The 22,997-nt window shown below is 41.5% G+C and overlaps 1 protein-coding gene and 1 pseudogene across 2 annotated transcripts in view; both read right to left on the bottom strand.

The window, feature by feature from the left end:
* LOC140354967 (1-phosphatidylinositol 4,5-bisphosphate phosphodiesterase beta-1-like) overlaps window positions 1-22,997 on the bottom strand; it is a 314,396-nt gene that overhangs the window by 20,786 nt on the left and 270,613 nt on the right. For both annotated transcript variants that reach the window (XM_072440120.1, XM_072440121.1), the window contains exons 20-32: window positions 21,220-21,374; window positions 18,652-18,816; window positions 17,784-17,883; window positions 17,594-17,698; window positions 15,668-15,787; window positions 11,574-11,708; window positions 10,568-10,621; window positions 10,250-10,469; window positions 9,144-9,312; window positions 7,569-7,645; window positions 7,412-7,501; window positions 7,267-7,324; window positions 3,044-3,130 (exon numbers count right to left, since the gene is read on the bottom strand). In XM_072440120.1, coding sequence (XP_072296221.1) covers window positions 3,044-3,130; window positions 7,267-7,324; window positions 7,412-7,501; window positions 7,569-7,645; window positions 9,144-9,312; window positions 10,250-10,469; window positions 10,568-10,621; window positions 11,574-11,708; window positions 15,668-15,787; window positions 17,594-17,698; window positions 17,784-17,883; window positions 18,652-18,816; window positions 21,220-21,374 — 1,535 coding nt within the window. The remainder of the gene's footprint in view (window positions 1-3,043; window positions 3,131-7,266; window positions 7,325-7,411; window positions 7,502-7,568; window positions 7,646-9,143; window positions 9,313-10,249; window positions 10,470-10,567; window positions 10,622-11,573; window positions 11,709-15,667; window positions 15,788-17,593; window positions 17,699-17,783; window positions 17,884-18,651; window positions 18,817-21,219; window positions 21,375-22,997) is intronic.
* Window positions 8,110-9,109, bottom strand: LOC140362967 (uncharacterized; annotated as a pseudogene).

Here is a 22,997-nt window from a genome sequence, read left to right on the forward strand (position 1 = left end):
TTCCGTGACCTTGTGGCGTGCACGTGACCTTGCGGCGTGCACGTGACCTTGCGGCGTGCGTGTTACATGAGATGTCGCCGGGAGCGGATATTGGCGTTGCCCGCGATGGCTGGCACAGGTGTCTCCTGCAGGTTTCCTGATGGCGACGTTATCAACACTCGCTGACACGCTCGCACCTGAGCCTGGGAATGATGGAACACCTCCTGCTTTTCCATTTCAGAGCGGCAACCGTCCAAAACGCAACACAGTGAAGCTGATGCTGAGCGGGGAGGCGCCTACGGCCGACTACTCGACCAATCGTGACTAGTACAACATGACAGTCGTAATATTTTGACAATTTAAATCATCCTAAAACGAAAGTTTTTTAGACATTATTATTGTTTCTTTTCTTTTTGAAGGGTTTTTCTGGCCCGTCGGCTTTATTTGACAGGACAGTTTTAGCGTGAAATGAGGATGAGAGAGAGGGGAGGACATGCAGCAAACTGTCCAATTTTCGGACATAAAGCAACGTTTTAACACAAAACACTGTTTAGCAAAATGTATAAAGGCAACTGTAAGAATTGAGAAGGTTAAACAAACTGTGCAACATACTGTTTTGCCTCAAATGTTCCACAGCATGGCAATAAACATATCTATCTCCATGGCGACAAGCAGGTCTACTTTGTGACCAGTGGAGCAGGCTTTACAAGGTATTTTTTTTGGGTCAATTAATGCGCTGGCAATCGAATAAGAGCAAGATGGATAGATGTGTTTAATGCTATACTATGGAACAGTCGAGGCAAGAACTATCATCACCATGGAGACAAGCAAACCCACCACCAGGAAAGCTACATAGTGCACCTTTATCGATCGCGTAAATGTATAGATAATGAGGGCGCCATCTATTCGCGGGCTTCGTCTTTCTGTTTGAGGACTTTTCGCCGTTCGGAAACTACGATATTTACTTTTCAATGAACGGTTGCTACGGTAACAGTAAAACATTTTCACAATTCTGAAGGCAACGGGTGTAAACATGAGCGGGACCCCCAAAGTGGTGCGTCGAGTGGGTTTATTATCGGGTCGAGCACAAAGACGGCGAGGCGTTTGTGACGTTCAAGGTCGCGTTCGGGGGACACTTATCTGTCCATTAGCGGCGAACTCTGAAGACGACGCGGGACAAGGAGGAGCGCGGCGTCCCCTCCACGGATGAAAGGCACGGACCGAGCGGTCGCTAAGCAGCACGACGGATCAAAATTCAAACTGAGTCGAGACCCGGCCGTTGGAAAATGGTCAGTCGTCGGAGAAGGAGAAATCCGCATGAGTTTTGGAGCAGAATATGACTCTTTTTTGTGTGTTAAAGTCATTTTGTTTGTTTTTTGAAAGGGAAAAACAAAATGGAACATAAATCTGTGATCGATATTCTCTCTTGGTCGCACATTTGAGTCATTTTCTGTCAGTCAGAGCTAATGTTTATTTAATGATAAGGCTCCATTTTACACGCCAATACATGAGAAAAGGCCTCATTATTGCTCACACTGATGAAGCAAAAAGATTTAATAGTATTATGCTTTTTTTTTTAATGATTTTCTAATTCTGACTTTATTTGGTGTATTTATTCCTGTTGTACATATACATTATAGTTTTACACCAATCAAGCAGGTATTTGTGGAGAAAACGTTTAGCAGTATTTACACAAAGAAACAACTTTTTTGACTCTTTAAACATTAATTCAACAAAATAAAGTCGCTCTCATATATTTTTATTTATCAAATTGTGAAAGTTGTGACATTAGATGAATTTTTTCTCAGTGATTGCTGGGTAATTTCCTACTGTGATGTCATCAATTACAAACAGGAATTGAATTGCGTTGCAGTTTAGTTCAGTGAGGTGTCCGACCTGTGGGGGCACTTTAACATCAGATCGAACCATTCTACGCTGCAAACATGAATATCTACTCGTTATAAAGACTGAACTTTGAGTTGATTTACTGCATTTAAATACCTTTGCTCTGGCGTAAACTGTTCAGACGTGTTCCTACATATCAAGAGTTAATTTATGAACATTACAGTCGAGGGGATTTGCTGAAGAAGGGACGGAATATGTTTTCATAAATAAAATTGCACACAATTTCTTTCCGTTTATGGTCCAAGAATATTGAGATAAGATAAAGTTTATTCCTACTTTGGAACACAATTTGGTCATGAAATAATAAGATTAAAACAGCCTGGACTTGGAAAACAATCAATACACAAACCGATATTATATGTTTCGCATCCTTTTACCTCCTGTAGATTGTTTTGTTGTTGTTGTTTAATAAAGTCGTCGTGAGTCCGTGTGATGCGAAATCGTCCTGTACGATTGCCAAAAAATAAAGCGGAATAAACCCGGGGAATTAACTCAATAACACTGTTTGTTTGGTGAGAAAATGACAGATTGAAAAAAGGTTTTTATGTGATATTACACGTTTGTTACTACAAGTGGATTAGGCTGCCCCCAAGTGGTTAAGCAGAGAGTTTCATGTTTGTACAAAAGATTCAAATAACCCTCTGTATAATAAAGCAATACCGGTAAGTTTATGATGTGACGAGTTAAGAAGTAAATTTTATTATATATATTTTTTCAATTACATTTAGAAAGTAGCGCTTGGTAGAAAATCAGTGTTGTGAAAATATTACAATTTCAAGTTTGATGAAGAATAAGTCTTGATACAGATTTCGATCACACACCACCACCACCACAATAAATAATCAAATAAAAACATTCTTTCTTAGACAACGGGGCTGTCATTTTAAACAACAAAAAAGTGGTGTCTAAATTGTTCTGATATAGATCAAGGCCGTTTTATAAAAAAGTACATTTTGTCTTTGGTTCTTTCAGTATTGATAAGTCTAGTTTTGGTTCTAGTTTCTACTCAAAACCAAGAGCAAAGCCTTTTTTCTGATCTACAAAGGCTTTTAAACTAAGTGTAACAAAACATTCCTTTTAAAATAGGCTGTATCAGGCCTGTATTTTCTCTAAAGGTTGTCATGGTGATGCAGCTGTAGATATTGAAACTGTGACGTACCTTTGGCCTCTCGTCCACTATCTGCTGTCGAATGTCCTTATGTTTCTCCAGAAGTCTCTCATGTCTCTTACTCTGCGCGTCCTCCAACTGCACACACAATCACCACTTTACACATGTTTTATGTATCTTTACACATGCTCTTATGTATCTTTACACATGTTCTTATGTATCTTTACACATGTTCTTATGTATCTTTACACATGTTTCTTATGTATCTTTACACGTGTTCTTATGTATCTTTACACATGTTCTTATGTATCTTTACACATGTTTCTTATGTATCTTTACACATGTTCTTATGTATCTTTACACATGTTCTTATGTATCTTTACACATGTTCTTATGTATCTTTACACGTTTCTTATGTATCTTTACACATGTTTCTTATGTATCTTTACACGTGTTCTTATGTATCTTTACACTGTTTCTTATGTATCTTTACACGTGTTCTTATGTATCTTTACACATGTTCTTATGTATCTTTACACATGTTCTTATGTATCTTTACACATGCTCTTATGTATCTTTACACATGCTCTTAAGATAAGATAAGATATTCCTTTATTGTCCCACATGGGGAAATTTCATTGGTGCAACGCAGGTAGATACAGAAGAACAGATCACTTATAGGAAGTCTGAAAAACACTTTCAGTAGAAGATCTCCTATAAATAAATAAAAACTCCCATAGACAAATAAATAAATAAATACCATTGCATGTGATCCCGACAGTAATTGCACATGAATATGTGTCACGACAGCTCATAGATTGCACATGAATTTCACAGTAATTGCACATACGACAGAATTGCACATCAGTATTAGGTTAGGTCAGTATTGCGACGGGATAACGTGACGATCTCCGGGTAAGACGACTGTTCTCCGCAGTTTCATGAGTTCCTCCTTTGTGGAAACACGGTACGGCGCCGGCCGGGGGGCGGGGCCGGAGCCGGGGGGCGGGGCCGGAGCCGGGGGGCGGGGCCGGAGCCGGGGGGCGGGGGCGGAGCCGGGGGACTCAGAGCCACGACACATCGCAACGACACGACGAAAACACTCAATCCAGCCGAATAAAGTCAAAACAAGTTAATTTAAAGCGATTCCAGTGCGTATCCCGATCATTCGTGAAGTTCCTCTTTCATATAAACGTGTATATAAACGTGTACCGACGACACGCCGTACTTTAGCGCGGCCGGAGGGCGCGGGGGGGGGGGCTGGTGGGCTCGCTCGGAGCTAGCTCACGTCACAACAACACAACGAACAACGCTCAAATCCAGCCGAAAAAAGTCAAAAACAGTTGAATTAAAAAACTATTCCAGCGCGTGTCCCTATCGTACAGTAAAATAGAAAAAATATACTAACTATATTTACAAAATATAGGAGATAAAGCACAATAAGTGTGAGAAAGAAGAGAGAGCGTTTACACCGGGCTGCCAGCTGTACCAGCGCCTTATGACGTCTCATAAGGCATTATTACACATGCTCTTATGTATCTTTACACGTGTTCTTATGTATCTTTACACATGTTTCTTATGTATCTTTACACGTGTTCTTATGTATCTTTACACATGTTCTTATGTATCTTTACACATGTTCTTATGTATCTTTACACATGTTCTTATGTATCTTTACATGTGTTCTTATGTATCTTTACACATGTTTCTTATGTATCTTTACACGTGTTCTTATGTATCTTTACACATGTTCTTATGTATCTTTACACATGTTCTTATGTATCTTTACACATGTTCTTATGTATCTTTACTCATGTTCTTATGTATCTTTACACATGTTTCTTATGTATCTTTACATGTGTTCTTATGTATCTTTACACATGTTTCTTATGCATCTTTACACGTGTTCTTATGTATCTTTACACATGTTCTTATGTATCTTTACACATGTTCTTATGTATCTTTACACATGCTCTTATGTATCTTTACATGTGTTCTTATGTATCTTTACACATGTTTCTTATGTATCTTTACACATGCTCTTATGTATCTTTACATGTGTTCTTATGTATCTTTACACATGTTTCTTATGTATCTTTACACATGTTCTTATGTATCTTTACACATGCTCTTATGTATCTTTACATGTGTTCTTATGTATCTTTACACATGTTCTTATGTATCTTTACCTGTGTTCTTATGTATCTTTACACATGCTCTTATGTATCTTTACACATGCTCTTATGTATCTTTACACATGTTCTTATGTATCTTTACATGTGTTCTTTTGTATCTTTACACATGTTTCTTATGTATCTTTACATGTGTTCTTATGTAGCTTTACACATGTTTCTTATGTATCTTTACACGTGTTCTTATGTATCTTTACACGTGTTCTTATGTATCTTTACATGTGTTCTTATGTATCTTTACACATGTTTCTTATGTATCTTTACATGTGTTCTTATGTATCTTTACACATGTTTCTTATGTATCTTTACACATGTTTCTTATGTATCTTTACACATGTTTCTTATGTATCTTTACACATGTTTCTTATGTATCTTTACACATGCTCTTATGTATCTTTACACATGTTCTTATGTATCTTTACACATGTTCTCATGTATCTTTATACATGTTCTTATGTATCTTTACATGTGTTCTTATGTATCTTTACACATGTTTCTTATGTATCTTTACACGTGTTCTTATGTATCTTTACACATGTTCTTATGTATCTTTACACATGCTCTTATGTATCTTTACACATGTTCTTATGTATCTTTACATGTGTTCTTTTGTATCTTTACACATGTTTCTTATGTATCTTTACATGTGTTCTTATGTATCTTTACACATGTTTCTTATGTATCTTTACACGTGTTCTTATGTATCTTTACACGCGCTCTTATGTATCTTTACATGTGTTCTTATGTATCTTTACACATGTTTCTTATGTATCTTTACACATGTTTCTTATGTATCTTTACACATGTTTCTTATGTATCTTTACACATGCTCTTATGTATCTTTACACATGTTCTTATGTATCTTTACACATGTTCTCATGTATCTTTATACATGTTCTTATGTATCTTTACACATGTTCTTATGTATCTTTACACATGCTCTTATGTATCTACATGTGTTCTTATGTATCTTTACACATGTTTCTTATGTATCTTTACACGTGTTCTTATGTATCTTTACACGTGTTCTTATGTATCTTTACACATGTTCTTATGTATCTTTACACACATTTTCTTATGTATCTTTACACGTGTTCTTATGTATCTTTACATGTGTTCTTATGTATCTTTACACATGCTCTTATGTATCTTTACACATGTTTCTTATGTATCTTTACACATGTTCTTATGTATCTTTACACATGTTCTTATGTATCTTTAAACATGTTTCTTATGTATCTTTACACATGTTCTTATGTATCTTTACACATGTTCTTATGTATCTTTACACATGTTAAGTTCTTAGTATAGTATAAGTTCTTGATTAGACCTGGACCTGGTTTAGACCTGGGTTAGTTCTTGTTTGGACCTGGACCTGGTTTAGACCTGGGTTAGTTCTAGTTTAGACCTGGACCTGGTTTAGACCTGGGTTAGTTCTTGTTTGGACCTGGACCTGGTTTAGACCTGGGTTAGTTATTGTTTGGACCTGGACCTGGTTTAGACCTGGGTTAGTTCTTGTTTGGACCTGGACCTGGTTTAGACCTGGGTTAGTTATTGTTTGGACCTGGACCTGGTTTAGACCTGGGTTAGTTCTTGTTTGGACCTGGACCTGGTTTAGACCTGGGTTAGTGTTCATTCATTTGACTTGTCCTATATTAGACCTGGGTTGATTCTAGTCTAGACCTTATCTTGGTCCAGAGACAGTCCTAGTTTAGACCTGGTTTATTTCTTGTTTAGACCTGAACCTAGACTATTTTTGGTTTAGTCTTGGTCCAGAACTAGTCCAGGTTTAGACCTAGGGTGTGTTTACTCTTGTCCTGGTTTAAGATCATCTTAATCCTGATGTTGGTCCAGTTCTAACACTGGTTTAGTCCCAAATCCGGTTGTAGTTCTGATTATAGTCACATTTTAATCCCAGTGTTGACATGATCTCTGTGAATGTACGAACATCCTATATTGGAACTATAACAGACCTGCTTTAGTCCTCATGGAAACCTGGTCCTTGATGTAGACCTTTGACTCGTCCTACTTCAGAACAGGCTCCTGGTATAAGTATTTGTAAGTATTTGTACTTTGCCTTACCCGTTTGATGTACTGCACCACTTCATTCACAAACGACCTGTTGATCTCCAGCTTCTCCCTGCGCCACAACAGAACAGCACATTTAGTCATCGTTTACTGACATCTAGTGGCCAAACAGTGAACTGCGCCCACGTTTCACACTTACTCCTCAGTGACGTTTTTGTCTTTAGACTTTGCTTCGTTGATCTTTTCTTGTCTCTTCTTGTCCATCTTCTTCTTGAGTTCTTTCTTCTCTCTGCGAAGTTAAATATGAATGATTAAACGTTAAAATATAGAATCAAGTTTGACTGTTATGGACTCACTTTTCACAAAGGTCTCGTATCTTCTTGAGTTGCGCGCTCTGACATTCCTCTGCGATGGTGTTCAGCTTCTCCACCAGCTGCAGAGGCAAAGAGACAGAAAGAAAACCGCTTAGAAACAGAACGATACGGACAAATGTTGAGTTTAAAGTCCGGTCGCAGCGCGGTTATTGCTAATTCCACCATGACTAACTGACGTGGACTAACTGATGTGGACTAACTGACGTGGACTAACTGATGTGGACTAACTGACGTGGACTAACTGACGTGGACTAACTGATGTGGACTAACTGACGTGGAGACGGGTAAACACAGCGAGTCTGCACTTGTCCTCGCTCTGCTTCAGTGACTCGCAATGTGGAGCCTCAGCGATGCTCTCTTTCTCTCTCTGCTCACCTGTTTGATGCTTTCTCTCTCTCTCTCTTTCTCTGCTCACCTGTTTGACGCTCTCTCTCTCTCTCTCTCTGCTCACCTGTTTGATGCTTTCTCTCTCTCTCTCTTTCTCTGCTCACCTGTTTGACGCTCTCTCTCTCTCTCTCTCTGCTCACCTGTTTGACGCTCTCTCTCTCTCTCTCTGCTCACCTGTTTGATGCTTTCTCTCTCTCTCTCTCTCTCTCTGCTCACCTGTTTGACGCTCTCTCTCTCTCTTTCTCTGCTCACCTGTTTGACGCTCTCTCTCTCTCTCTCTCTGCTCACCTGTTTGACGCTCTCTCTCTCTCTCTCTCTGCTCACCTGTTTGATGCTTTCTCTCTCTCTCTCTCTCTCTGCTCACCTGTTTGACGCTCTCTCTCTCTCTCTCTCTCTCTCTGCTCACCTGTTTGACGCTCTCTCTCTCTCTCTCTCTCTGCTCACCTGTTTGACGCTCTCTCTCTCTCTCTCTCTCTGCTCACCTGTTTGACGCTCTCTCTCTCTCTCTCTGCTCACCTGTTTGATGCTTTCTCTCTCTCTCTCTCTCTCTGCTCACCTGTTTGACGCTCTCTCTCTCTCTCTCTCTCTGCTCACCTGTTTGACGCTCTCTCTCTCTCTCTCTCTCTGCTCACCTGTTTGACGCTCTCTCTCTCTCTCTCTCTGCTCACCTGTTTGATGCTTTCTCTCTCTCTCTCTCTCTCTGCTCACCTGTTTGACGCTCTCTCTCTCTCTCTCTCTCTGCTCACCTGTTTGACGCTCTCTCTCTCTCTCTCTCTCTGCTCACCTGTTTGACGCTCTCTCTCTCTCTCTCTCTGCTCACCTGTTTGATGCTTTCTCTCTCTCTCTCTCTCTCTCTCTCTGCTCACCTGTTTGACGCTCTCTCTCTCTCTCTCTTTCTCTGCTCACCTGTTTGATGCTTTCTCTCTCTCTCTCTCTCTCTGCTCACCTGTTTGACGCTCTCTCTCTCTCTCTCTCTGCTCACCTGTTTGATGCTTTCTCTCTCTCTCTCTCTCTCTCTCTGCTCACCTGTTTGACGCTCTCTCTCTCTCTCTCTCTGCTCACCTGTTTGATGCTTTCTCTCTCTCTCTCTCTCTCTCTCTGCTCACCTGTTTGACGCTCTCTCTCTCTCTCTCTCTCTCTCTCTCTCTCTCTCTCTCTCTCTCTGCTCACCTGTTTGATGTGCTCTCTTTTCTGGTACTTTTCGCTGTAGTACTGCTCCTGCCTGAGCGTGAGCAGCTGTTGTTGCTGTTGCTCCTTCAGCTCGCTCAGTCTCTGGTGACATTCCTGGTCCAGCTCCGACAGCTCGTGATCTAACGTGGACAGCGACTGCTCCGAGCGGCTGCACGGGAAACACACACCAATGGGACTTAAACACATTTATAAGACCTGTTCGTCTTGCGGCTCTTACCTCTTTTTGCCCTCTCTCTTGCGGCTCTTACCTCTTTTTGGTCTCTCTCTCGTGGCTCTTACCTCTTTTTGTCCTCTCTCTCGTGGCTCTTACCTCTTTTTGGTCTCTCTCTCGTGGCTCTTACCTCTTTTTGTCCTCTCTCTTGCGGCTCTTACCTCTTTTTGGTCTCTCTCTCGTGGCTCTTACCTCTTTTTGCCCACTCTCTCGCGACTCTTACCTCTTTTTGTCCTCTCTCTTGCGGCTCTTACCTCTTATTGGTCTCTCTCTCGTGGCTCTTACCTCTTTTTGCCCACTCTCTCGTGACTCTTACCTCTTTTTGCCCTCTCTCTTGCGGCTCTTACCTCTTTTTGGTCTCTCTCTCGTGGCTCTTACCTCTTTTTGGTCTCTCTCTCGTGGCTCTTACCTCTTTTTGTCCTCTCTCTTGCGGCTCTTACCTCTTTTTGCCCACTCTCTCGCGACTCTTACCTCTTTTTGCCCACTCTCTCGCGACTCTTACCTCTTTTTGTCCTCTCTCTTGCGGCTCTTACCTCTTATTGGTCTCTCTCTCGTGGCTCTTACCTCTTTTTGCCTTCTCTCTCGTGGCTCTTACCTCTTTTTGCCCACTCTCTCGTGACTCTTACCTCTTTTTGTCCTCTCTCTTGCGGCTCTTACCTCTTTTTGGTCTCTCTCTCGTGACTCTTACCTCTTTTTGTCCTCTCTCTTGCGGCTCTTACCTCTTTTTGGTCTCTCTCTCATGGCTCTTACCTCTTTTTGGTCTCTCTCTCATGGCTCTTACCTCTTTTTGGTCTCTCTCTCATGGCTCTTACCTCTTTTTGGTCTCTCTCTCATGGCTCTTACCTCTTTTTGGTCTCTCTCTCATGGCTCTTACCTCTTTTTGGTCTCTCTCTTGTGGCTCTTGAGCAGGGCCGACCTCTTCCTCTGCTGCTGGCTCTGCAGTTCGGACACTCGGGCCGTGTGTTCCTTGATGAGTTCAGTGGTTTTCCGGTGGTGTTTTCGGACCAGCTCCTTCATCTCTTTGTACTGTTTCCTCTGCTCGCGGACAAACGCCTTCTGCTGCTTCAGTTCCTCCAGGGTCTGGGCCTCCAGCTCTGACGTATAAAAGGAGGAAAAAACGAATGATACTATTACTATTACTACTCACAGTATTTCTAAAAGTACGCAAATACAATGGTAAATTGAACATTACCTGTAAGGACGCTCTGGATAATGTCCTCGGTCTTCACAGCCGGCTTCAAAGAGCCTTAGAATGAAATATAATTATGTAAGTGACTCTTGTATTAGTAGCGCGGTTGGTGTTGCTAGTCTGATGTCCGAAGTGTCTGCGCACTCTGGTGTATGCACATGTGTGTGAATGTGTGACTGCTGACGCAAAGCCAAGAAGGTAGAAAAGTGTTAGAAATGGGGCTATTTATTTACAACCTGGCAACGCCAAAATGTAGTTCAAATGACTTGGATTATTAACCTTTACCTTGATTTAGATCTACATAAATAGAATACTACATTACTTTTGTGTATGTCGCTTTCAATTTTGAGCATAATTCAGGAGGAACACTAACCACTGAGCCACTATTTTTTTTAAAGATTCTTGAGCCCAACAGTGAGGCCCACCGCCTGGTCAACCAAGTAAATTTCCCATTCATTTTACTCAAAAAAATTATGTATATTGAAAATGTAAAAGGCTGCTCGGGGTTAATAAGCCATTCATTCATTAATTCCTTTTGCACCGGTTGTTCCTGTTTATGGTCATGGGTGACTGGAGCCGATCCCAGTGAACAGGGGCCAGCTCGCCGCAGGTCGCTATGGTGACTAAACACCTCATCAATATTTGTCTAAAATAGATTTCTAAAACTTTATAAACTGTCAACTTTATAAAACATTTAGCCAAATCTGACAGAAAACAACCGCATCATGGTTAAAGTCTGTTGTGCCCTTAAACTCCTGAATCTGAATCTTTGGAAATATAAATGGGAAAATTTAACGGGAAATGTACTTTGTTTTCTGTTATGTATACATTAGTTACAACTGAATATTCTGCAAGTTATTTGAATTATGGTAGACATTTTCTGGTTTAATGGACCCAACTCTCTCTCTCTCTCTCTATTGACATGTGTGGGTGGGGTTACCTGCGGGCTGTGGGCGGGGTTACCTGCGGGCTGTGGGTGGAGTTACCTGCGGGCTGTGGGTGGAGTTACCTGCGGGCTGCGGCTGGTGCCCCCCGAGCGAGGGCGGCTTAGGGGCGATGATGGGCGTGTGGCTCAGGCCGTTCTCCGCCGGCAACGTCACCCGGGAGTCCACCTTAGACTCGGAGGGGGCGTCGCTGCCCGCCTCTACCTGCACGACACACGCCCACATGACACACGGATACACTTTCAATCTAAAGCCCGAACTATGGTGACTGGAGGCTTCTAGAATGAGTGAGTGAATATTTAGGAATAACGTGTATTATTGATGATGCTGTATCCAGCTAGATAACATCACGTTTAATCCTATTCATGAGTTTCTGTTTGAATTGCTAATTGCTAATTGCTATGGCGACCAAAGGACGACGCCTCTGTGACTTGTCTCTCATCTTTGTATTTGTTTTCCAAATCCAAAGCAATGTCGCTTGCATTTATAAGTCGTACAATCTGGGAAAAGAAACTAATAAAACAAGTCAAACTAATGTTATTATCAATACTATTATTTAAATACACATTACTTATCCCGGAGGGCACACAATAGTCGCACAACTACAATAAAACAATGCTGCTGATCACACAAACGTGGCTAGACAGAGAAAAAGGCAATGAAACACACATTTACGTCATTAGAACATATTGAGAATGAGATTATATTGAGAGTTTCCATCATGAGGATCGCGTGAAGTAAATCTCTGATAGTTCAGTACCTTAGTGTTGTAAACCCTGTAGACATAACTCTGGTACCCGAGTCTGAGCATGGCCTCCTCTCTCCTCGCTCCTCACTCCTCGCTCCTCGCTCCTCACTCCTCACTCCTCTCTCCTCTCTCCTCGCTCCTCTCTCCTCACTCCTCACTCCTCTCTGCACTCTCCTCGCTCCTCTCTCCTTTCTCCTCTCTCCTCTGTCCTCTCTCTTCTCGCTCCTTTCTTCTCTTGCTCCTCTCTCCTCTGTCCTTGCTCCTTTTTCCTTGCTCCTCTGTCCTCTCTCTTCTCGCTCCTTTCTTCTCTTGCTCCTTTCTCCTCTCTCCCCTCCTCTCGCTCCTCTGTCCTGTCTCCTCTTTCCTTGCTCCTCGCTCCTCTTTCCTCTTTCCTCTCTCCTCTCTCCTTGCTCCTCCGTCCTTGCTCCTCCTGAACACAAGACTTGATTTCCCCTCAGACTTGGCACTTATCTCTCTAAAGGTTAATGCGACTTCACATCATCTAGGATCCAGACACGCCTCCACCTCTGCTCCTCCTCCACCTCTGCCCCTCCTCCACCTCTGCTCCTCCTCCACCTCTGCTCCTCCTCCACCTCTGCTCCTCCTCCACCTCTGCTCCTCCTCCACATCTGCCCCTCCTCCACCTCTGCTCCTCCTCCACCTCTGCTCCTCCTCCACCTCTGCTCCACCTTAAGAATTAAGTACTTATGTTTGTAAAAGTACAGATGCAGGAGCAGCAAAGTGACCAAAGTAAAAGTAGTACAAAGAAAAAGTAAAGTAAAAGTTTAAAGTACTCAAAAGTTTAAGGCAGAATATCACCATGACTGTGCTGAATATTATCCCCCAGATCATACAGAAAATACTTTATATATACTACTTTTCAGTCCAGATACCTGCGCCCATGTGTGGTCGAGTAAAAGTAAAAAGTCTATAAATGACTTGAGTAAAGTTGAGTGTCAGGTTTACAGATATCTAAAAAAGATAGTACTTTGTTACATTTCACCCCAGAGTACTGCATGTGAGGGAGGTCATGTTTATGATATATTGAGTTAGAGGAAGTTGGGCAGCCAGTTACTTTTAGAGGGATGTGCATGAATCTATCGATTCATTCACTTTTGCAGATGAAAAGTAGAATGATAGTGACCTCTTGTGGTTGAACTTATATATTGAAGCAGCAGAAAAATTAAGACAGTGGGGCCAAAATGTGACTTCTGTGAATTAGAAAGTGAATCATTTATTATAAAAAATTTGAATAGATCTTGAATAATTTTTAAGTTAAAATAATAATAATTTAATTGGATTAGAATAAAAAGACTAAAGAACTGAATCAATCCTCAATAAATGTTTAGATCTTATGGTTCTGTGGGTAAATTTCATATTCACAAATGTAAAAAGATAAAGTATTGTAGCATAAGAGCATTATTTTATATTTGTAATAGTCAAACAGCTTTATCAACTTTGAATGCATGAATCGGGAAAACCACACGAGTCTGTTATGAATTGAATTTATTTTCTCATATTTCACAGTGTTTATTGTATTAACTGTATTGTACAACTGTTAATTATCATTATTGTTATTATAATTATTACAATTATTATTATTATTATTACATTTTCTGCCTTTTATTTTTGGTCTAATTGTTGTGTTAGATTAAGATATATTTTTAAATATTTTTTCCATCTTTTTTAATATATTGTTTGCATTTTAGTGAGACAAACAGACATGAATAATTACAACATAAAAAATACACAAAAATACACACACAAAAAATACACAAAAATACACACACAAATCCTGCATATTTTGATTCTCTTGTTGATCTTAAACATTGCGTTTCAACACTGGATTTTCCTCACATATACAGGCTCTCTTCTCTAACCTCTTTTGGTTTCTTGATTGGCATTGATCGACTTTTCAGACATCACTTAAACGTGCTTTTGTCCAGAGTTTTCCTGTTTTAACTTTTTTTTTTTTTTTTTACACAGAGCTATTTTCTCCACGTCTCATCTCACACAACTGAATTAAAGGTCATCTTCCTCATGGCATTTGGTTTTCTAGATGAAAGTCAAATGTCAAGTCTAATCCTGGCTCTTATTGTCTTAACCTCTGATCACAAACCCACTGGTGCTCTTCAAACTCATTAATTTGCCTCTGACGAATGTTACGGACGTGTTTGGATTATTCTTGTGACCTGGGATCAAGTTAGCGGTTCTAAAGTTGATGCTAATTAAATAATATAATATTTCTACTGTTTTTACCTGGTTTTGACTGAAGTTTAGGAACATGGATATAGTGAACAATAGTGCCCCCTACAGGTCAGACAACTCATTGAATTAAAATGCAGTTCAGATAAATATTTTGAATTTGGCTAGAAAAAATAAAAATGTTATCCCAGACTGGCACATTTTTTAGGTTTATAATTTCACTTCCTGTTTGTAATTGATGACATCACACTAGGAAATTACCCAGCAAACACTGGGCAAAAACGTTATAATTTGACAAATAAAAATATACAAGAGCGACTTTATTTTGTTGAATTATGTTTAAAATGTCAATGTCTTTGTGTAAATTCTGCATAAACTTTGACTGGAATGAGTGTCCCTTGTGTGATGTCACTTCCTGTCATTGCCTACAGATTTTTCAACGTTTTCTCCACAAATAGCTGCTTGATTGGTGTAAAACTATCCTTTATATGTACAACAGGTATAAATACACCAGATAAAGTCAAAATTTGAATTTTAAAAACTTGTCATAGGCACTTTAAGGTTAGGGCTTAGTCATGCTTAGAAAAAGGATTATGGAAAACACTTTATGATAACTACACCTTCCTTTGCCTTAACAAAGCATGAACACACACTTAAATCATAATGAACATACAGTAAAGTTTATTAAGCATGATTCAGGCTTAGTAACTACTAATCAAGGTCCGGGTGAGGATTTACAGGAATAGGAAAAAGTATAGTTATTCTAAATGATGGTTAAAGTTAGTCAAACCGTATTGATTATTGCAATACTTTCTCCTGAAAACTAAAATTAAAAATAATCCTGCACCTTAGACAGTAGACTTCCTGTTTTAAATTTGTACCTTTAAAACACATTTTTTTTCAATGTTTGTACTGGATTTGTGCAATTTTCCCTTCTCTAATGTGTGATTAAAGTTCTCTTTTCGGATAAATAAATGCATAACAGCTTAACGTGAAAGTATTAAGTATTCAGGATACAGTACTCGGATCAGACCAAGTAACACATTTTATTGGCGCTGTATTCTGTAACTAAAATACATTTTCAAAGTATTCACTAGCCGTATGTGGTACTGTGCTTTGGTCAAGTGCATTAGAAACATAGTTAGAGAGCAACTTACACCATAAAATAAAGTAAACAGAGTATGTGCTCCTCCCCCATAGAGTCACTCACATCCTTGTCTCCTTCCTCCTCTCCGCCCTCCTCCAGCGTCAGAGCTGCCAGCTGATTGGCTCTCTGCTCCATCAGGTTCACGTAGCGGATCGGATTGGACAAAGCCTCAATCACATCTGACAACAGAGAAGGAGAGAGAGAAAGGAAAGACGGAAATAAGGAAAGAAATAAAGAAGGAAGGAAAGAAACAAAGGAGTAAAGAAAGAAGGACAAAAAGAAAGTAAGAAGGGCATAGTGTTTTAAAACATTCTGATGAGGGATTAATAAAGATTGTCTAGTAAGAGATGTTGTGATCATACACATCACAAATGCTGGATTGGTCCTGGTTTAGTCCTGGTTTAGTTTTGGTATAGTCCTAATCTGAATAGCCAAATTATCTAGTAATATGGAGTGCGGCTCCAGAGTGGTCTCCAAACACCACGGTCTAAGCACTTTTCACGTCATTTGAGGGAACGAGAGCGTGTTACTGTCCGAGCCTTCGTGACCCTGAGCTGAGTGTGACTCCGATGTAACGTCAGGGCCACAGCACAAAAGTTATTTGCAAACGTGTCAGGAACATAGTCCTACACACTAGAGTTACCTGCAAACGTGTCAGGAACATAGTCCTACACACTAGAGTTACCTGCAAACGTGTCGGGAACATAGTCCTACACACTAGAGTTACCTGCAAACGTGTCAGGAACATAGTCCTACACACTAGAGTTACCTGCAAACGTGTCAAGAACATAGTCCTACACACTAGAGTTACCTGCAAACGTGTCAGGAACATAGTCCTACACACTAGAGTTACCTGCAAACGTGTCAGGAACATAGTCCTACACACTAGAGTTACCTGCAAACGTGTCAGGAACATAGTCCTACACACTAGAGTTACCTGCAAACTTGTCAGGAACATAGTCCTACGCACTAGACTTACCTGCAAACGTGTGGGGAACATAGTCCTACACACTAGAGTTACCTGCAAACGTGTGGAGAACATAGTCCTACACACTAGAGTTACCTGCAAACGTGTCAGGAACATAGTCCTACACACTGGAGTTACCTGCAAACGTGTCGGGAACATAGTCCTACACACTAAAGTTACCTGCAAACGTGTCAGGAACATAGTCCTACACACTAGAGTTACCTGCAAACGTGTCGGGAACATAGTCCTACACACTAGAGTTACTTGCAAATGTGTCGGGAACATAGTCCTACACACTAGAGTTACCTGCAAACGTGTCGGGAACATAGTCCTACACACTAGAGTTACCTGCAAACATGTCGGGAACATAGTCCTACACACTAGAGTTACCTGCAAACGTGTCGGGAACATAGTCCTACACACTAGAGTTACCTGCAAACGTGTCAGGAACATAGTCCTACACACTAGAGTTACCTGCAAACGTGTCGGGAACATAGTCCTACACACTAGAGTTACCTGCAAACATGTCAGGAACATAGTCCTACTCACTAGAGTTACCTGCAAACGTGTCGGGAACATAGTCCTACACACTAGAGTTACCTGCAAACGTGTCAGGAACATAGTCCTACACACTAGTTACCTGCAAACGTGTCAGGAACATAGTCCTACACACTAGAGTTACCTGCAAACGTGTCAGGAACATAGTCCTACACACTAGAGTTACCTGCAAACGTGTCAAGAACATAGTCCTACACACTAGAGTTACCTGCAAACGTGTCAGGAACATAGTCCTACACACTAGAGTTACCTGCAAACGTGTCAGGAACATAGTCCTACACACTAGAGTTACCTGCAAACGTGTCAGGAACATAGTCCTACACACTAGAGTTACCTGCAAACGTGTCAGGAACATAGTCCTACACACTAGAGTTACCTGCAAACGTGTCAGGAACATAGTCCTACACACTAGAGTTACCTGCAAACGTGTGGGGAACATAGTCCTACACACTAGAGTTACCTGCAAACGTGTCAGGAACATAGTCCTTCACCTCCACGTACACAAACAGAGCGGGCAGCGTCAGGGACTGGTTCTTCTCGTTCCTCAAACTGACGTAGCGATAACCTGCAGTTCAAACGCATCTGTTTAGTCGTTTACGCCGTCATCACACACTCTCACTCTACAGTATTGGGACTACACATGAGAATACCTGGACGGATGGCCGACACGGGGATGATGCGATGCCCGATGAACTTGCCGCCTTCTTCAAACACGGCGATCCTCAGTGAGGCGAGAGTGGGCAACACAACCTGCAACGCACGACAACCGAGCACTCAAACACCCAGAGAAGTCCACCAAACTCCACACCGGCAGCGATGGTGGCACAGCTCGGCCTTGAATAACTAACTTTATTCGAGCTTTCAGAGATATTGGATCATAGTTGTGCTCCAGGATGTACACATTATCCAGCCAGAGCCTTTTATCGGATTTAAAAGCTCCAGATTTCCAGGAAAATTGGATTCCTCCTCCCAAACGGGCTAGTAGTGAATCAAGCCTCATGTTAATTAAACTACAGCTGTATTTTTGCATTGGTTTTGAGGGGTAATAACATACATAATAAAAAATATTTCTCACAAACATCTCCAGGGATCGTTTCTTAATAAAGATGGTGAATTAGACGCACAAGTTCAGCCAAAACAGGGCATAATCTACGCCATCTAAACACTTTAAAGCACAACTAAGTCACATTTTTACATTATTAAACGTCTTTGTGAGTCCCTGTCATGGTTAAATATGTGTTTTTGGGGCATTTGAAGTGTCCTCCGTCGCCCCCTAGCGACATTTACCGAAATCGGAGATGAACGAACTCCTCTGAGAAACCCTGGCTCTTTTTTCATATTTGGCAACGTGACCTGTTTTGTATGCGATTATTCTGCCCCATCACGATGAAGACAGAAAGAAAAGAAAGGTTTGCTCATTTCTGACGATGTATTTTCACAAGTGAGCTGCAGGGGGAGCTGTAAAACATTACGCCTGCCAATATGGAGTCCTCGGCAAACATCGGCGTATTGCCGAACCTTCTTGAAAACGATGGCCTCCTCCTCCCACACCGGGTTGATGGCGTTGCCTTGGGACGTCTTGGTTTTGAAGGCCTTTCTCTTGGTGTCCACCGGGAGGCCGAACATGTCGATCTCCACGTACGTGCCGACTTTTTTGTCCGACAAGAACTGCCCGGATATGATCTAAGAAGCGGGGATTGAAAGAGATTTGAGAAAGACTGTTGCAGCTAAAAAAGTGTTTCTTACTAACAAAGGAGTTGAAGACATTTTACAAGTCTATTAGTTAGGATAAGATAAGCCTTTATTTGTCCCACAATGGGGAAATTCCAGTGTTGCAACACAAGTAGGTACAGAAGTAAAAGAACAGATTGTCATGATCTGTTTTGGCGTTAGAAGTTTTTCAGTCTTTTTCCTCTGCTCCTCTTTGTTTCCCTCCTCCCTTCTTGTTCTTCCTCTGGTTACCGCCCCTTTTGTCTCTCTGCTCACTCACAGCTGTACCTCATTTCTAATCACTGGTTGTAGTATATTAGTGGGTGTGTTCCTTTGTTCTTAGCGAGATTGTCTGTTATTGCCCCCTTAGCCCTAGCATTCGAGCATTTTTTCTGAGCCTCTGTTTTGACTCTGATTCCTGCCTGCCCTTCGTTGTTCCTGTTTGCCATTATCGACTCTGGACCGCCTTGTGTTTCTCCTTCTGCCTGATCCCTGATAGTGTCATTAGCCTGTGTACCGAACCTGGACAGGATTTTGATTACAACTCTCGCTTGCTCTCTGACACCGCTGGATAATGGACCTGACCTTTGCCTGAAGATTTTGTATTTTTCTGTCTTATTTTGGATTAAAGACTGTTTAATTCTTCGCCTGTCTCCCGCTCCGTAATTGGCTCCGTTCTGCCATTCGTGACACAGATAACTTATAGAAAACTTAAAAAAAACACTCTTAATAGAAAAGCTTTTATAAAAACAACTAGAGCAAAAATATATAAAAGCAAAAAAACAACTAGATAATGTGCAATGGCTGAAGACATTCTTGCGTAAAAGTACATGTGTGTAGTAAAGACTTTATTCTTGTTGGGCTCGAGCCATGGAATGGAATGTTCATTCTATAGAATGCAAAGGGTCTATTGTTCTTCCCCTGGTTTCTTATTCCTATTCTTCATGTTCATACTCGGGCATTTTGACCCTCTGAACATCGATGAAAGTCACACATGGGGCATAGACGCGATCGGCCCGAACTCGAATAAAATGGCGCTTGCCGCGTGAATCCACAGGGCGCGGCGCGGCCCCGCCAGGGCAAGGACAATATACTTGAGCATTCCATGGAATGGAGGAAGAGGATGTTCTAACGTGCTTTGAACTCATGGGCCAAAGTAATGGATAAAGAATTTCTAAAGAAGTCTGGCGATAATGCAACACTTGGATGCCAACCGCCATAAAACAACAACAGCAGCAGCAGCAGCAGCAGCAGCAGCAGCAGCAGCAGCAGCAGCAGCCATAAAACAACAACAACAACAATAACAACATGTAGTTTAGTTGTGTAAAGAAGTGTAATGTGCTAAATTTGTGGAAAAGGTACTGCATTACTACATGTGTTGTTGAAAATTTTCAATATTTGTTGAAAAATATTCAGCCTTCCCGCGCGGCCACCTTTCCGCCCGTCCGTGTTTTCTGCTGCGTTTTGCGGCATACTAACGACGCTCAGTAATTCACAGTTGATGATTGCGTAGTTTGCGACTCAAATAGTTGTTTGTCCTGACAAATTGCAAGATCGTGCTGAACGCAGACCTGAGCAGGGAGAAAGAGAGAGAGAGAGCCTCGGTGACCCGGCTGCACCCCCTCCTGTTGAGACGCTAATGCTAGGCATTAGCATTAGCATTAGCAATTTACTTTTGCAAATACTGAAAAATATTCCGGTATGTAAAAATGTCAAAAGCAATAGCCCCCCTAAGACGGTGAAAGCGATCGTAAAGACGTATAATCCTACAATCCTAAAATACAAGAACATATAGTGTCTGCTTTATGACATCATAAGCAGACACTCAATAATAATAATTAAATATCTATATATATATATATATATATATATATATATAAAAAATAAAAATAAAATAGTAACAATAGTAACACTCTTATTTACAGCAGTTATATGGACAGAGAATATTGCACCAATATGATTGACATTATGAAACTGAATGTGAGGACTTGATTGAATCATTTCATTTAGGTTTATTAACTTGTCAAAGCTCCATGATTTGAGTCGAGGTGTAGAGAAACTTCAACATAATTTCAACTGCAAAAAAACCCCCAAAAAAACGACTGCCATCAAAAATTCAGTCAACTTAGCAAAGGTTTTTATCAATGAACAAGTTTCGCTTCTTCAGTTCTGACAGGAACCTGCCACTTTAAGGATATTTATTAGATTATTCAGGCGGTGATTTACCAGAACTCTGTCAGAACTCACACTTGGACGACTGGAATGACACAAACTATTGTTCAAAGGAAAATATATTGATTTTGTGTCATTTATTTTTATCTTTTTACACATTCCCTTGCACTTTTCATTTAGCGATTTAGCGATAAACGTTCGCACCTTGACAGAAAGCGTATTGGCGACGATCCCGTCCACGGTGCTTTCTGTGAAGGGGTCAAAGTTCTTGTCCGGTCGTCGCATGAACTCTGGTTTGAGCCGGTAGCCACACTTTCCGTTGTACTCGTACATGCCCAGGTTCAGCTGCATGGACAGATCTGCAGAGAAGAGAGAGAGGTTGCTATGGAGACGAATAATAAATAAGTGCTAAATTATGGTTGTAGATGACTGTAGTGTTTGTGTACCGTATTTTACAGACTATAAATTGCACCTTTTTTCATAGTTTTGACCGAGGTGCGACTCCAGAGCGACTTATATGTGATATTATTTGTTATTTTGACACTGACAACCACAAGAGGGCGCTCTAGGCTCTAAGCGACGCAGAAGAAGAATCTGCACTTCCTCTACTTCTGGAGTTTGTGGAGTTGTTTAGAAGTGACACAGAGGAAGAAGAATTCAATGGATTTAGTGATTTGGGGTAAAACTGATGCTTTGGTAAACTTGTTAGCATGTTCTTTATGCTATAGTTATCTGAATAACTGTTCATATGTTACGTCAACATACCAGACACTTACCACAGTTCTGTCTGTGCCTCATGTAGCTGAAGGTGTTAGCGTTAGCATACGTACAACTTATATATGTTTTTTTCTTCTCTATTATGCATTTTTTGGCTGGTGCGACTTCATCCATCCATCCATCCATCTTCTGCCGCTTTATCCGGGGCCGGGTCGCGGGGGCAGCAGTCTGAGCAGGGACTCCCAGACTTTCTTCTCCCCAGACACTTCCTCTAACTCCTCCGGGGGGATCCCGAGGCGTTCCCAGGCCAGCCGAGAGACATAGTCTCTCCAGCGTGTCCTGGGTCTTCCCCGGGGCCTCTTCCCGGTGGGACATGCCTGAAACACCTCCCGAGGGAGGCGCCCAGGAGGCATCCGGAACAGATGCCCGAGCCACCTCAGCTGGCTCCTCTCGACGTGGAGGAGCAGCGGCTCTACTCCGAGCTCCCCCCGTAAGGGAGCGCCCAGCCACACGGCGGAGGAAACTCATTTCGACCGCTTGTATCCGCGATCTTGTTCTTTTGGTCACTACCCAAAGCTCATGACCATAGGTGAGGGTAGGAACGTAGACCGACCGGTAAATCGAGAGCTTTGCCTTTCGGCTCAGCTCCCTCTTCACCACAACAGTCCGACGCAGCGACTGCATCACTGCAGCCACTGCACCGATCCGCCTGTCGATCTCACGCTCCATCCTTCCCTCACTCGTGAACAAGACCCCGAGATACTTGAACTCCTCCACTTGGGGCAAGGACACCCCACCCACCTGGAGAGGTGGGTGGGGTGTCCTTGCCCCAAGTTGGTGCGACTTATACTCCGAAAATATGGTAATTAATTATGTTTCCAATAGTTGTGTTGTGTATAAAGTTATATTTCACACCAATTGTGTAATACTCAACGTCTTACTTTAGTCACTATATTCACCAACACCTGTAAGAAATTTTCTTACTTTCTTACTTTTTTTTTAGCATTTTTGCTCATTTTTAAAGGACACATATTATGCTTTGTTTAGTTATTGGCCTTTAAACATGCTCTTGTACCTCTGCTTTGCCACATTTAGCGCTTAAAATATGATATCTACATCAGTCGGACATCGCTGCATGAGGAATTGTGTTAGCGCTCCATTTACTGGCAGCAGAGGGAATTGCCATCGGGAAATGAGCAAAAGCTAGCTTGCCCCGACATGCCAGCACAAGCACGCAGTTGACATGACGACGGGAACGAGTCTGC

Source organism: Eucyclogobius newberryi, unplaced genomic scaffold (genome assembly GCF_026437365.1).
Source record: "Eucyclogobius newberryi isolate DKJ021-1_F unplaced genomic scaffold, fEucNew1.0.hap1 SCAF_1, whole genome shotgun sequence".
In the NCBI taxonomy this organism is placed as follows: domain Eukaryota; kingdom Metazoa; phylum Chordata; class Actinopteri; order Gobiiformes; family Gobiidae; genus Eucyclogobius; species Eucyclogobius newberryi.